At 38.1% G+C, this 12,885-nt stretch overlaps 1 protein-coding gene across 12 annotated transcripts in view; it reads left to right on the top strand.

Annotated features, from left to right (window-relative positions):
* YAP1 (Yes1 associated transcriptional regulator) overlaps positions 1 to 12,423 on the top strand; it is a 111,606-nt gene extending 99,183 nt beyond the window's left edge. For all 12 annotated transcript variants that reach the window (XM_058545344.1, XM_058545340.1, XM_058545336.1 and 9 more), the window contains 3 exons: positions 3,227 to 3,357; positions 6,811 to 6,923; positions 8,718 to 12,423. In XM_058545344.1, coding sequence (XP_058401327.1) covers positions 3,227 to 3,357; positions 6,811 to 6,923; positions 8,718 to 8,956 — 483 coding nt within the window. In that variant the 3' untranslated portion in view covers positions 8,957 to 12,423. The remainder of the gene's footprint in view (positions 1 to 3,226; positions 3,358 to 6,810; positions 6,924 to 8,717) is intronic.
* Positions 12,424 to 12,885: the final 462 nt, after the last annotated feature.

Here is a 12,885-nt window from a genome sequence, read left to right as displayed (position 1 = left end):
TTGCTTAGGGTCTTAAAGACATTACATCTGTCTGTCTAACCAAATTTGAAGGCAGAGATGGGACCATCATGGAGAGTTACCTAGAGAAGGTGACTGGGTCTTAAATAATAGGAAAGAAAGTATTCTAGTCAAGAAGAGCATGTGGAAAAACCTGGTACCAAGAGAGAACATGCCATACTACAGACCTGCAGGGAATGCACTATCATTGTTTTAAAGTCCCTTGTCACTTTGCAAGATGGGAATGGGAGGAGTCAAAGATAGAGTATAGAGAGAAAACAAATAAAATGGATCCCCAGAAGTTACTGAGAGAGTGGGTTAGCTTTTAACAGGAGGAGGGAGAAAAAAACCATTTTCTGAGACCAGAAAGGAAAGTTTAAAAGATGAGTATGAGTGAAGATAGCTTTGGGGGCAATAGGAAGGGATGGCAGGAGGAGCCAGAAAACCACAAATTGTGCCTGATTGCGTCAGTCTTCTTATTTAAATGGGAGAGAGATGGAAATGGATTCGACTGAATAGGGGCTTGAGGAGAGTATGCCAGATTTGGAGTAGTGACCACGAGAATGTGAGGAAAAACTGACCAGGGCCAAAAAAAGAAATCAATAAGTGGTACTAAGTGTCCAGCCAAGGCCAAAGACCATTAATTTATAATAGCAGTCTAGATAGTTGTATGATTTTTCTGTTTTGTTCTTGTTTTTGTTTTTGTGAGGCAGATTGGCCATGAGCTAACATCCATTGCCAATCTTCCTCATCTTCCTTGAGGAAGAGTGGCCCTGAGCTGACATCTGTGCCAGTCTTCGTCTATTTTGTATGTGGGACGCCACCACAGCATGTCTTGATGAGGGGTGCATAGGTTCACGCCTGGGATCCAAACTTGCAGACCCCGGGCCACCAAAGCAGAGTGTGCAAACTTAACCACTACGCCACCGGGCTGGCCCCTCTGGCATTTTTTATCAGTCTCAGTATAAAAATGAAGCAAGCACATTTTTAATCTTGATTCAGGTTTGGAATTTGCTGTGTTGAGATAAAATTATGTGTGGACTGGAATGTGAAAGGTGCTCATGTGCATTTCAAATGATCAGCCCAGAGTTCAAGCTTGTAAGGAAGGGGAAAGAAATAAGAAACCAAAAGGAAGCCAATAGACTGGAATTATAGGAGAGAGAAGGAACTGGAGTCCCTGAGGTTGTAGGGCTGGTAGAGTGGGAGTGAGGTTGTGCAGGAACTGGGTGGAGAGAAAAAATATGGTCCCAGAAAGCGGGATGAGTGCATGTAAGATTTCTGGGAGAGAAGTTTCTAAGCTAGTTCCAGGGTATTATCGAGGGAGTTAACAATTGAAATACAGCGGTGAAGTGGTCAGTATCATTGCAATTTAGAGATCCAGGAATTTCAATGATTACTATATAGTCATGCATCACTTAATGACGGGGATGCATTCTGAGAAATTCATCATTAGCTGATTTCACCGTTGTGCAAACATCATAGAGTGTACTTTCACAAACCTAGATGGTATAGCCTACTACACACCTAGGCTGTATGGTACTAATCTTATGGGATGACGGTCATATATACAGTCCGTCATTGACTGAAATGGTGTTAATGCGGCATATTACTGTCTAGGTTTCGTGCATGGATGTTGACAATTCCAAGGTGATGGATACAGTTGCAATGAAGTGAAACACTGATCGTTGTCTCAAACATGACTAAAGATGTAGAAGTAGGTTTGGTTTTAAATAACAGTGTCTTGGCTGTGCAAGTGGGTGATGGAGGTAGGTGGAGATGAAGATCATTGGAATCCAGAAGATCAAGGAGCTGTCATTTTGAGTGAATCCTCCACCTAATAATGTATAAATAAGAAACATGTCTTACAGCTACTATAATATTGAAATAACAATGAGCATAAATGGTATTTTAAGATATTTGCCACAACTGCAATATATGAAAATATCCTTTATTGATGAAAAGTCAAAGGTGTAGCAAATACTACTGTTTGTTGCCTATATTTGTAATTGAGGAAAATAGTAAATTTCAGTTTAGAGGTTAGCATATTTTTTCTTCTCCATCCAAGTTCACAGACCCTCTGCATTTTGTCATGATCCTCAGGTTAAGAAACCCCAGTTTAAAGGATGGTACATCCAGAAGGCATAAACCTGAATAAAAAGAAGTGGTATTTGCATGAGGAAGAATTCGTAGTATAGAAATGGTGATGCAGAGCTTGGAGAATATCTCCACTGCCGCTGGACTCAATGATGACTGTGGGAGTTAGGGGACTAGAGATGGTGGGTGTGTGCTTCAGTGAGTAGGCGTGGCTCAGGAAGGCTGCAGCCGGGGCAGTGTCCTTTGTGATTAAAAGCCATATTTCAAGTCAAACCAAAAAAGTTGAGGGAGAGGAAGCTGATGTTCTAGCAGAGATGATGTTTATGAGAGCTTGAGAGACACAGTGGAAATTCTTAGAGAAGGGAACAGCCAATGAAGGAAAGGGTATAGAAAAAGGACAGAGTAGTAATGAAGGTGTTAGAGGTTGGCCACAGTGAGATGAACTAGCCTGGAGGCCCTGGGGAAATGTAAGGCTGAGGCCTGGGATGTTTGGAAGCTTGTTGAGGCAGACCTTCCGCAACCATGAGGGTAATAGTGGCCCATAGCTTTTGCTCGTGTTTCCAGATAGAATCTTGCTGAGAAATTGTTGGATGCCCCTGAAGATAGTTCAAGATAGAAAAACTTGAAGTCAGAAAGAGACACTTGATAACAAAGTGTAAAACAATGCAGGGGGTGGTGGGGGGAATTGGTATCTTATAGTAAATCATCAAATGTTCTTCCAACTTTATTTTTATTACTGGTGCTGAACACACAAAACCATATGCGAGTGGGTGAGTGAAAATAAACTTTAAGAAGAATTCTTTTTTGAAAGACCAGACTTGCCAACCTGCCCCAAAGGAGGGATTTGGGAGTGTCTGCCAGAGTAAGGAAAATAACAAAATGAAATTAGGTAGTAAATTATATATGTTTTGGGGTTAATAAGACTAGATAAACTTTCAATTTATATAGTTTAATTTTCACTCACTTGAAATGGATAGAAGAACTTGGTCTGACTGGGAAGCTTATTAACTTTTAAATAGTGTTAATACTTCAACTTTATATGTACATGGTTACCCTAATGTGCATTTTATTTCTTTAAATATAACAATAAATTTGTTAATCAGTAGACTGATTCTGTTTGTGTTGTGTTTTCCAGGAATTAGCTCTCCGTAGTCAATTACCAACACTGGAGCAGGATGGTGGGACTCAAAATCCAGTATCTTCTCCTGGGATGTCTCAGGAATTGAGAACAATGACGACCAATAGCTCAGATCCTTTTCTTAACAGGTTAGTGAGAGTTGGTTACTGGCCAGTATCTGAAGAGGATCGTAGCTTTAAGATTATTCTCCTTAGTACTTGTAATAAGCTGTTTGAACATCTGTGTGGGCCAAAAACCATGGCTGTAAATGAATCTCTCCATAAATGGCAAGTACAATAAAACTTGAGGATTAAAAGCTGGCTCCTGTGAGAGGAAGTGAGATGTTCAGACTTGTAGAGTGGATACTTATTAAAAGTCACATGTTTGCTTCTGCCTATATCGTTGACTAACAGTTACTTAGTATTACAGAATTGTGAAGGAACACGTGAATGCCTTTCTATGAAAGCAAATGAACTGCGTCTTAAATCAACTTAGGGCTGCATTGTAAGGATCATTGTAAGGAATTTTCCACATAAGTGTTCAACCTGAGAGGTTTCACTACAGCAGCACTGTAAGGCCTCATGTTCTTATGGGCTACAGTATAAGGGTTAGAGATAAAATGTATGGCTGTGCCTCTTTCAAAAAATGCATTAATGTTAAAGGCAGTATTTGAAAATAACATAGCTTAAGGATGCTTTTGAGTGAGTTACCTCAAATGTTGGGTTTCAGGCAGATTGCAAAAATGTGATTATATATAGTGCTATGTTGAAAACTGCAAGCTGAAACAAGTCATATTCTTTGCCTAGAAAGCCACTTAAAATTAAGATTTGACTACAGTTCATTCTTTGGATTGTAAAATATTTATGGAGTTTCACTTTTAAAAAATATGGAACAAAATGCTTTCTGGTCTTTGTGCTTTTCATTTTTGTTTTTTAACCAATTTTAAACAACACACTTTTAAAAATATTTAAAGATATTTGGTTTGGGAAAGCTGTTGTGCTGCCCTTTCAGTTCTCACCAGTTGAACTGAAAACTTCATGATCCTAAGAAAAACAAAATATCTACCCTACCAAAATATTTAGTTCAATAGAATTTCCCATCGTTTGCTCAATCTTAAGATTAGTGCTGGTGACCTAGTTGGTAGGTTTGGTTTGGAAGGCTATCTAAAATGTATTTTAAGTTTGTATTTACTCTTCTGATACATACAGTTTAAAGTTCTGCCAAAAATTGAGTGTATTTATACAAGATTATAGTTCTGAATGTAAACTGAGGTTAATTAGGAAAGGTCATAGCTACAGAACATTTTTTTCCCCACAAGGAAAATTTCAGATCAATATAATTCCAGTACCCATCTTATTGAAGGCCTGTATTGATTCAGGGATAAAATTAGACTATTTAGAAAAATGGATAGACTGCATACTCTTCTGATAGTCATTTGTGAAGATCTTTCTTAAAACTTTTGATGGGAGCTGGGCTACAGTTTTATACTCTGTTTTCTGGTAATGATGACATAGTGACAGATCATCAGTATTATTAGTCTCAGGGCAGAATCCTATGTCCACCCTCTGTAATACCCTCAGTTTCTAAAACACACGTCTGACTATAACATTTCTCTTTGCAGAAACTCTTGATGGTTTCCCCATTGTCTATAATTCGATTCATACACATTCCTTAAGCTGTAAACCCTGTTCCCTAACTTGCCACATAGTTGACTCTTAGTAGTGGTGCGACATCCCCTTATCTCCCTTTTAGCCAGAGATTCTTCAAGACCAGCCCCAATGTCCCCTCCATGAACTTCAAGACCAGCCCCAATGTCCCCTCCATGAAACCTTTCCCCTGTACTTTTCAAGCTCCCTCCTTTTGTTCTGAAAGCACTTTGCTCACATAGCCCTTGCATATGATCATTCATGTATTTGTTCATCTCCCTCCCCAAAGTTGTGAGCCTCTCAGAAAGCATCGGTTGTAGGTTTTTGTTATTGTTGTTAACCTCTGTATCCTTAGAGCCTAGTCCAGTGCCTATCACATAGTAGCATAGCAGATGCTCAGTGAATGTTTGTTGAATCAGTGGGGGCTGCAGGCGGTAGGGTTCTGCAGGGAGCAGTTCCTAGTCAGGGAAATGGCCCTGTGAACTCTGTCCTCAGGAATATGCCCATGTGCTTCCCCTGTGGCTTGGAAGGAACTCTGCACAACTGTGTAAATTCAGCTCTTCTGAAACAGAGTCTTGAGTGTCTGATATGTGCCCCATACTTAGCAGTGGGAATGGAGTGATGACTAGGACCAGGCCCTTGTCCCAGATCAGGGGAGGCAAAATAAAAACAAACCACATCCTGAGGCTTTCTCCTGCGAGGCTGCATTGTATACAAATGGTCTCAGAGGCAGATTTGTGTTTTCTTGGATCTGCGTGAGGCTTTTGAATCTTGCCAAAATCTGGCAGAAGCATTAGAGTAGACCAGTGGTTGCAATATACAGAATGAGGGGGAGGGAGGACAAAGCAAATGCATTGAGTAATTTAGGGAAGAAATTTGGGGGACTGAGCTTTCAACTTTGAGCAACTGTTAACGCTTGTTTTTAAAGCTTAGTTGTTTCTTGTTTTTTAACTTTTGTGTAAGCTAAACAGCTGCTTAAATGTCCAAACTGTGGGGAAAGTTGAAGTTCACATCATAGTCACAGACCATTAAGAATAACAATTGCCTTTATTTCACACTTTACCATAAGATTTTCTAGAATTAGTAGAACCCCAGATTTTACAGTCAATGCCAGCTGGTGTCTATGTGCTACTAGCTTAGGAAAGTGTTCTATTTATGAAAGTAATGTTCTGAGGATAGTTACCATGCTTGTATGTAAATCGGGGAAACTTTCTTTTAGCCTAAAGTAGAAATCTGCCTTGGCTTATATTTTCTGACTTTCTCAGGATATGTGCCTTATTGTGGTTTGGTGTTTTTTTCCATCTTTCTTTCAACTGGAACTCTAAGGACTCCTATCTTACACTGAAGTGTTTGGAGTTTTTTCCCCGTCAACAGAAGCAAGGAGATCAAGCTAGAGTTATCGGCAGTGACTCGTCTGTTTTGGCCCAGACCAAAAAGGAATTCTGGTTCTTTATTTTGGGTTGATTTTTCCTTGGCTTAAACTCGCTGCATGAGAGCTAGGGATTTAACATGAGTCTAGTGCAGACCTGTCTCACCGCCCACCTGGAGTTTGCGTTTTGACCTTTGCCTTTTCTACCACCACTTGAAAGGTTGAGACCTTGAAACAAATGAGCTCTGTGGATCCCCCAGATGCAAATGGTATGACAGAGAATTTTCTGTCAGCTAGGAAAACTGAGAGTATCTGTTTTTCCCTTATTGCCACCAAGCCCAGAACCTTAGGAGAGATCTTGGCTCCTTAAAGCTGCCAGCTTCAATTAGGATTAGCTTGTCTATTCCACTTCATAGCATAAGGGCTGTGTATGGGCCCCAAAGGAGGGTGCTTGTTTCAGACATTGCAGGGCAGGAATTTCCACTAATCCTCTTTGAGAATCATGTTGCTACTTAGCAGGTGTTTATTTTTACTTTGAAATCATTTAAATTTTTTTTTGTATTGGTCTTTAACTCTCATTCTTGTAGTGGCACCTACCACTCTCGAGATGAGAGTACAGACAGTGGACTAAGCATGAGCAGCTACAGTGTCCCTCGAACCCCAGATGACTTCTTGAACAGTGTTGATGAGATGGATACAGGTTGGTATTCTTTATTCCTCTTAGTAATCTGACTTTCAGTCCGATAGAGTCATTTTATCACCAGGTCTACTAAGCTGCATGAGCAAAGATTATTGAGAACAAAACCAGTTAAAATCCTGTGAACTTCAATTCACATTGAACCTGCCTTTGTTTCTATATGGCAGTTTGTAATTTAAGTCTTTGGTTCCCAGTTTTTATTATTTTTATTTATTTATTTATTGTGTGAGGAAGATTGGCTCTGAGCTAACATCTATTGCCAGTCTTCCTGTTTTTGCTTGAGGAAGATTGTCCCTGAGCTAACATCTGTGCCAGTCTTCCTCTATTTTGTATGTGGGACATTGCCACAGCATGGCTTGATGAGCAGTGTGTAGGTCCACACCCGGGATCCGAACCCCAAAACCCCAGGCCGCTGAGGCGGAGCACGTGAACTTAACTACTATGCCACCATTGTTCCCAGTTTTCAAATGTCATGGATATCTTAGCTCTACTTGAACAAAACTGATGACTTATTTTAGCATTTAAAATATTGAGTTAATTGTCAAAGCAATTGAGGACCCTATTAGAAGTCTCTCTTATTATAGATTTGTATTCTTAATTCTTAATTTTTGTATTCTTAATTTTTAGAGAGAGATTTCTATGTGTGATTCAGTGTCTTCCCTCTTTTCTCTGAGAGTTTTTGGTCCAACTTAGGTATTATGGAGCTCAGGAAACCTGGTGGGAGAGGCTAAGTGGTGGGGCTCACCTACTTTATGGTTGGAATAGTTGCAGGGTTCTTGCAGGAGCTAAGAAACACCTGCCTCATAGGAGTAATTACAGAACCATGTCTCCTGTGGCTTACTTGATACCCACTGATTGCCTTGGACTTGGCAAGTATCAGAGGGCATGAACTGGCAAGGAAATGAAGGAGTTCTCCAACTAGCTAGTTCTTTGGCTGACAACTTCTGAAAGTGTTCGGCAAGTCTTTTGTGCCTGTGCTCATCCAGCTCATGGCTTTGATGCTTCCTAGAATCCACATCACCCTCTCCTCTCTGCTTATCTAAATCTTAAATCATCCTTAGGAGTCACTTCAAAGCCATCTTATACACAGTACGTTTCATTACCCCACTATCTTGATTTCTGTCCTCTCCAAACTTAGTGGTTTATAGTAGTTTTTCTGAAAGCATGTTCCATTGAAGCTCTAAGGAATGTTAATGTTGTCATGTGCAAAAAAGGTTCCATGGCCAGGTAAATTTGGGAGAGCTAGAAGCAAAGCTAGAAAGATTTATTTTGTTCAGGGACTTCTGGGAGGCTTGTTTTCTTATTATGAATGTGAATCTCCAAGAGTGGAATAGAGTTTTCATCTAGTCCTTTTATTTTATTTTACTGTTCCCCAGAGTGTACTTAAGGGAAAGATGGGTCTATACCATTCATTTTTATATTTTATCTTATGGTGGTGCATATCTGGAAGAGAGTCAAGTAGTAATGCTGTTGTGTAGTGTACTTGCTCTTTCTTCCTTGCTGTATGTAATTTTTCAAGGGATTTTAATTTTTTTCATGACCCCCTTCAGTGCTCAGCACATAGTAATAAGCAATCAAACTGTTGGTTCAGTATCTGAACAAATGTTGAAGCAAAAGTAAACTTGGAGTTATTTTGTTATCTGTGCGTTGTTTGGCCTAAAATAAACTCTGGGCATCAGTTCAGGAGGTTGGTCAGGAGTGCTTTTCTTTCTCGATGCATTTCTCTAGGCTCACATGATACAGCTCTGATGTTAGCTTTTCAAAAAGGACCTTAGTCTCTCTCTCTGTTCCAACTAGGTGATACTATCAACCAAAGCACCCTACCCTCACAGCAGAACCGTTTCCCAGACTACCTTGAAGCCATTCCTGGGACAAATGTGGACCTTGGAACACTGGAGGGAGATGGAATGAACATAGAAGGAGAGGAGTTGATGCCAAGTCTGCAGGAAGCTTTGAGTTCTGACATCCTTAATGACATGGAGTCTGTTTTGGCTGCCACCAAGCTAGATAAAGAAAGCTTTCTTACATGGTTATAGAGCCCTCAGGTAGACTGAATTCTGCATCTGTGAAGGATCTAAGGAGACAAGACGTGTATACCTGAAATGTCCAAATAAGCCAGTTGCAATCTTCTGGCTAATACAGAAAAAGATGAACAAACGTCCAGCGAGACTCTTTCATCCACTAGTTTGCTCTTTGTTGTCCATTGCTGCTGTTAATATATTGCTGACCTCTTTCATAGTTGCCTCTAAAGAATCAAAAAAAGCCTTTTTTTGTTTCTTTTGCTATTATAACTACTGTTTGTTTCGGGGGCTGGGGGAAGTGAGCCTGTTTGGATGATGGATGCCATTCCTTTTGCCCAGTTAGATGTTCACCGATCGTTTTAACTAAATACTTAGAATTGGAAGTGAAATGCTTCATGTCACAGCATTTAGTTTGTTCAAGCAATTGTTTCTTCAGCTGCCTTTGGCCAGTGGGAAAACATGACTTACTGGTCTGACAAGCCAAAAATGTTGTATCTGATATTAAGTACTTAATGCTGATTTGAAGAGAGAGCTGAAACCAAGGCTGAAGACTGTTTTACTTTCAGTGTTCTTTTTCCTCCTAGTGCTATCATTAGTCACATAGTGACCTTGATTTTATTTTAGGAGCTTATAAGGCATGAGACAATTTCCATAGAAATGTATTAATTACTGCCACATACTCTATAGGTTTTGGTGGGGTTTATTGTGGGTTTGTTTTGTTTTTGTTTCGTTTTGGTTGGTTGGGTTTTCTTCGGAACCTAGGCGAATTACAGTAGTAGTGAATCTGTTTATAGTTGTAGCTCGGGACGGTTATTGTAGTTACTTTGGTAAAATCTACATTTCTTGATTTTTTTACCATCATATTTAAATCTTGATTATCTGCTCTATATATACCCATACATACACTTATGATGTTTATGATAGTGTGATAGCAGAATGTATCTTTTTTTAGGTTTCCCTACTTTCCAATTTATTTTAAAATGGTAGCTTTGAATGTATGCATTTAGAATACATGATTAGTAGTTTATATTTCACAGGTAGTTTAAATCTGGTTGGGGCAGTCTGCAGATGTTTGAGGTAGTTTAGTGTTCTAGAAAGGGCTGTTGTTATGGATCGTGCCTAGAGGAGTACTGTATGCCCTCTGGACACACAATAAATATTATCTGATGAATTTGAAAGAAGCAAACAAGAAATGGCTTTATTTTCCCCTTGTTACTCCCTTGGACTAATTTTAAGTTTTGATGGGAAATCACTGAGTAGGTTCATAATATCCATGACAGAGGTAAGCTTTATATAATGATGTACCTTCCTTTAGCTTGGGAAGTTTACCTTCGCCTTAGTTTCGGAAGTAAATTCTAGTACTTTTAGTTCTCATTTGTAATGAACACATTAAAGACTACATTGAAATATTGCCTACAAGATTGTTCTTACTTATAAGACTTGCTCCTACTTCTGTATGCTGAGAATTGGCCCTGGACAGTATATAGGATACTGTAGGGTCACAAGTTAGCTGGTAAAGTGATTAGATTAATAAATGTATATTGGTAGTTGAATTTAGCAAAGAAATAGAGATAATCATGATTATACCTTTATTTTTACAGGAAGAGATATAACTAGAGTATGTGTCTACAGGAGTAATAATGGCTTCCAAAGAGTATTTTTTAAAGGAACAAAATGAGCATGAATCAACTCTTCAGTATAAGCTATGAAGTAATAGTTGGTTGTGAGTTATAGTGGCACCAGCTAGCACCTCTATGATTAAGGGTTTTTCAGTGTGTCTGGAATAAGCCCTTATTTTCAAGGGTTTATAACAGACATAAAATCTCTTTTCCTGACTAAAACTGCTATGAAAAGCTTCGACTTAGGAAGATAGGTTTTATTTTTTTTTTTTTAACTAATTACAAAATCTAAATATTTGACCCTTCAATTTAGAGGAGTGCAAAAGTTGGAAGTAAGAAGTTTTATATTAAGTACTTTCAGTGCTCAAAAAAATGCAATCACTGTGTTGTATATAATGATACATAGGTCGATCATTCGTAATAAAATTAACTCTAAGGCTTTTATTAAGAAAACAACAGAAAGATTAAATCTTGAAATAAGTCTAGGGGGAAATAGCCACTGTGCAGATACATTGATTTTTTTTTTTAATAGAGTAATAATGAAATTCTACCTAGAATGCATAATTGAGTATATGGATATATAGCATGTTGGTTTTTTTATGTGCAGAAGATCAAAGCTACTTGGAAGGAGTGCCTACAATTTGCCAGTAAGCCACAAATTAAGATCGCATCTTATATATCAGCAGAGTAGCTTTAGACTGGGGGGGAGGGTGGAAATGTGGGAGGGGGGTTGTGAAGACTTAGTGGGACCTTGATAGAGAACTTTATAAGCTTCTTTTTCTTCAGTAAAGACTTGTCTTGCATCTTGTTGTCATTAAAGGCAGTTGTTCCTAAAATTTCAGTCACTTAAGTACACCCACAAAACAAGAATATGGAGTTCTTCATTTCCCTTTGACTTTAATTTACCCAGTTATACCTCACCGTTGTAGCAGCACTGTGGTACCTGACAGACACAGTGCTTGCATCTTATCGTGCCCTCTGTACTGACCTGAAGGAGACCTAAGAGTCCTTGCTCTTTCTGAGTTTGAATCACAGCCTTGATGTGGTCCTCCTTATTTTATGTCCTTGTTCCTAGTGTAAAAGTGTTTAACTGCTTCTTGGTTGCATTGGATAGCATTGGGATAAGATTTTAACTGGGTATTCTTGAATTGCTTTTACAATAAACCAATTTTATAACCTTTAAATTTATAAGCTTTTTACATTTGTGTTCTTTTCAGTTAGGGCTACTTAGATCTACTTATGGTTGATGGAGCACATTGATTTGGAGTTTCAGATTTTCCAAAGCACTATTTGTTGTAATAACTATTTTCTAAGTATAGTGCCTTTTTTAAAAAAGAAAGGAACATAAAGAAGTGACTTTTATACAAATAATATTGCTGTTTTCAGTATTCATATTAAATAGATGCATTCTATATGGAACCTTGGCAGAAACACTGAAAATTAACAGTAATTAATTGTGTAATTCATAATTCATACCAATTAGTGTTGAAATTCAAACAAAAGAGGCAATATCCAGTGATTAATTTCATAGCTTTTGCACATCTGAGAAATGAGTGCTCACATCAACTTTATCTTCCGCAAGCATGTTTTTATAAGAATTGTGGGTGTGCCTATCTTAACAATTGTTTTCTGTATCTTGAAAAAGTATTCTCCACACTTTAAATGTTTTATATTAGAGAATTCTTTAATGCACACTTGTCCAATATATATATATAGTACCAATGTTACCTTTTTGTTTTTTGTTTTAGATGTAAGAGCATGCTCATATGTTAGGTACTTACATAAATTGTTACATTATTTTTTCTTATGTAATACCTTTTTGTTTGTTTATGTGGTTCAAATATATTCTTTCTTTAAACTCTTCTTTGTTGTTTTTAACAATATATTTAAAATTTTTTTTGGCTTCCTAATGGTTTTCCAATAGAACAAGTACTAGTAATAAAAGGAAATAAAAGGAGGTTATAGTAGTAACTGGTAGACAGATTAAACTTAAGGTTAATTTGGCATTTGGAACTTTTGAAGTACAGATACAATTCTTTGACTTTTATGCTCTGTACTCTTCACGTAGACCCATCCCTATCGATGATAATTTATAAGCAGAGTTGTGTCTCCTTCATTCTTAAATGACTTCACTGCATGTAACAGCACAGAAGAAACTGAAAAGGACTTGACACGGTCTTTCAAAATAGCCTTTCGTTTTATTTCTCCACAATATTCTCTCATGGTCTCCAAAATATAATTATTATTGTTTTATAAATAAAAACACTCAAAAATTTAAGTGGTAGGTCCTGAACTTTGACTAAGAAGTAGATTTGGTTGTCTTTG

The sequence above is a fragment of the Diceros bicornis genome, chromosome 7 (genome assembly GCF_020826845.1).
Source record: "Diceros bicornis minor isolate mBicDic1 chromosome 7, mDicBic1.mat.cur, whole genome shotgun sequence".
NCBI lineage: Eukaryota > Metazoa > Chordata > Mammalia > Perissodactyla > Rhinocerotidae > Diceros > Diceros bicornis.
This window is presented reverse-complemented; position numbering and strand designations above follow the sequence as displayed.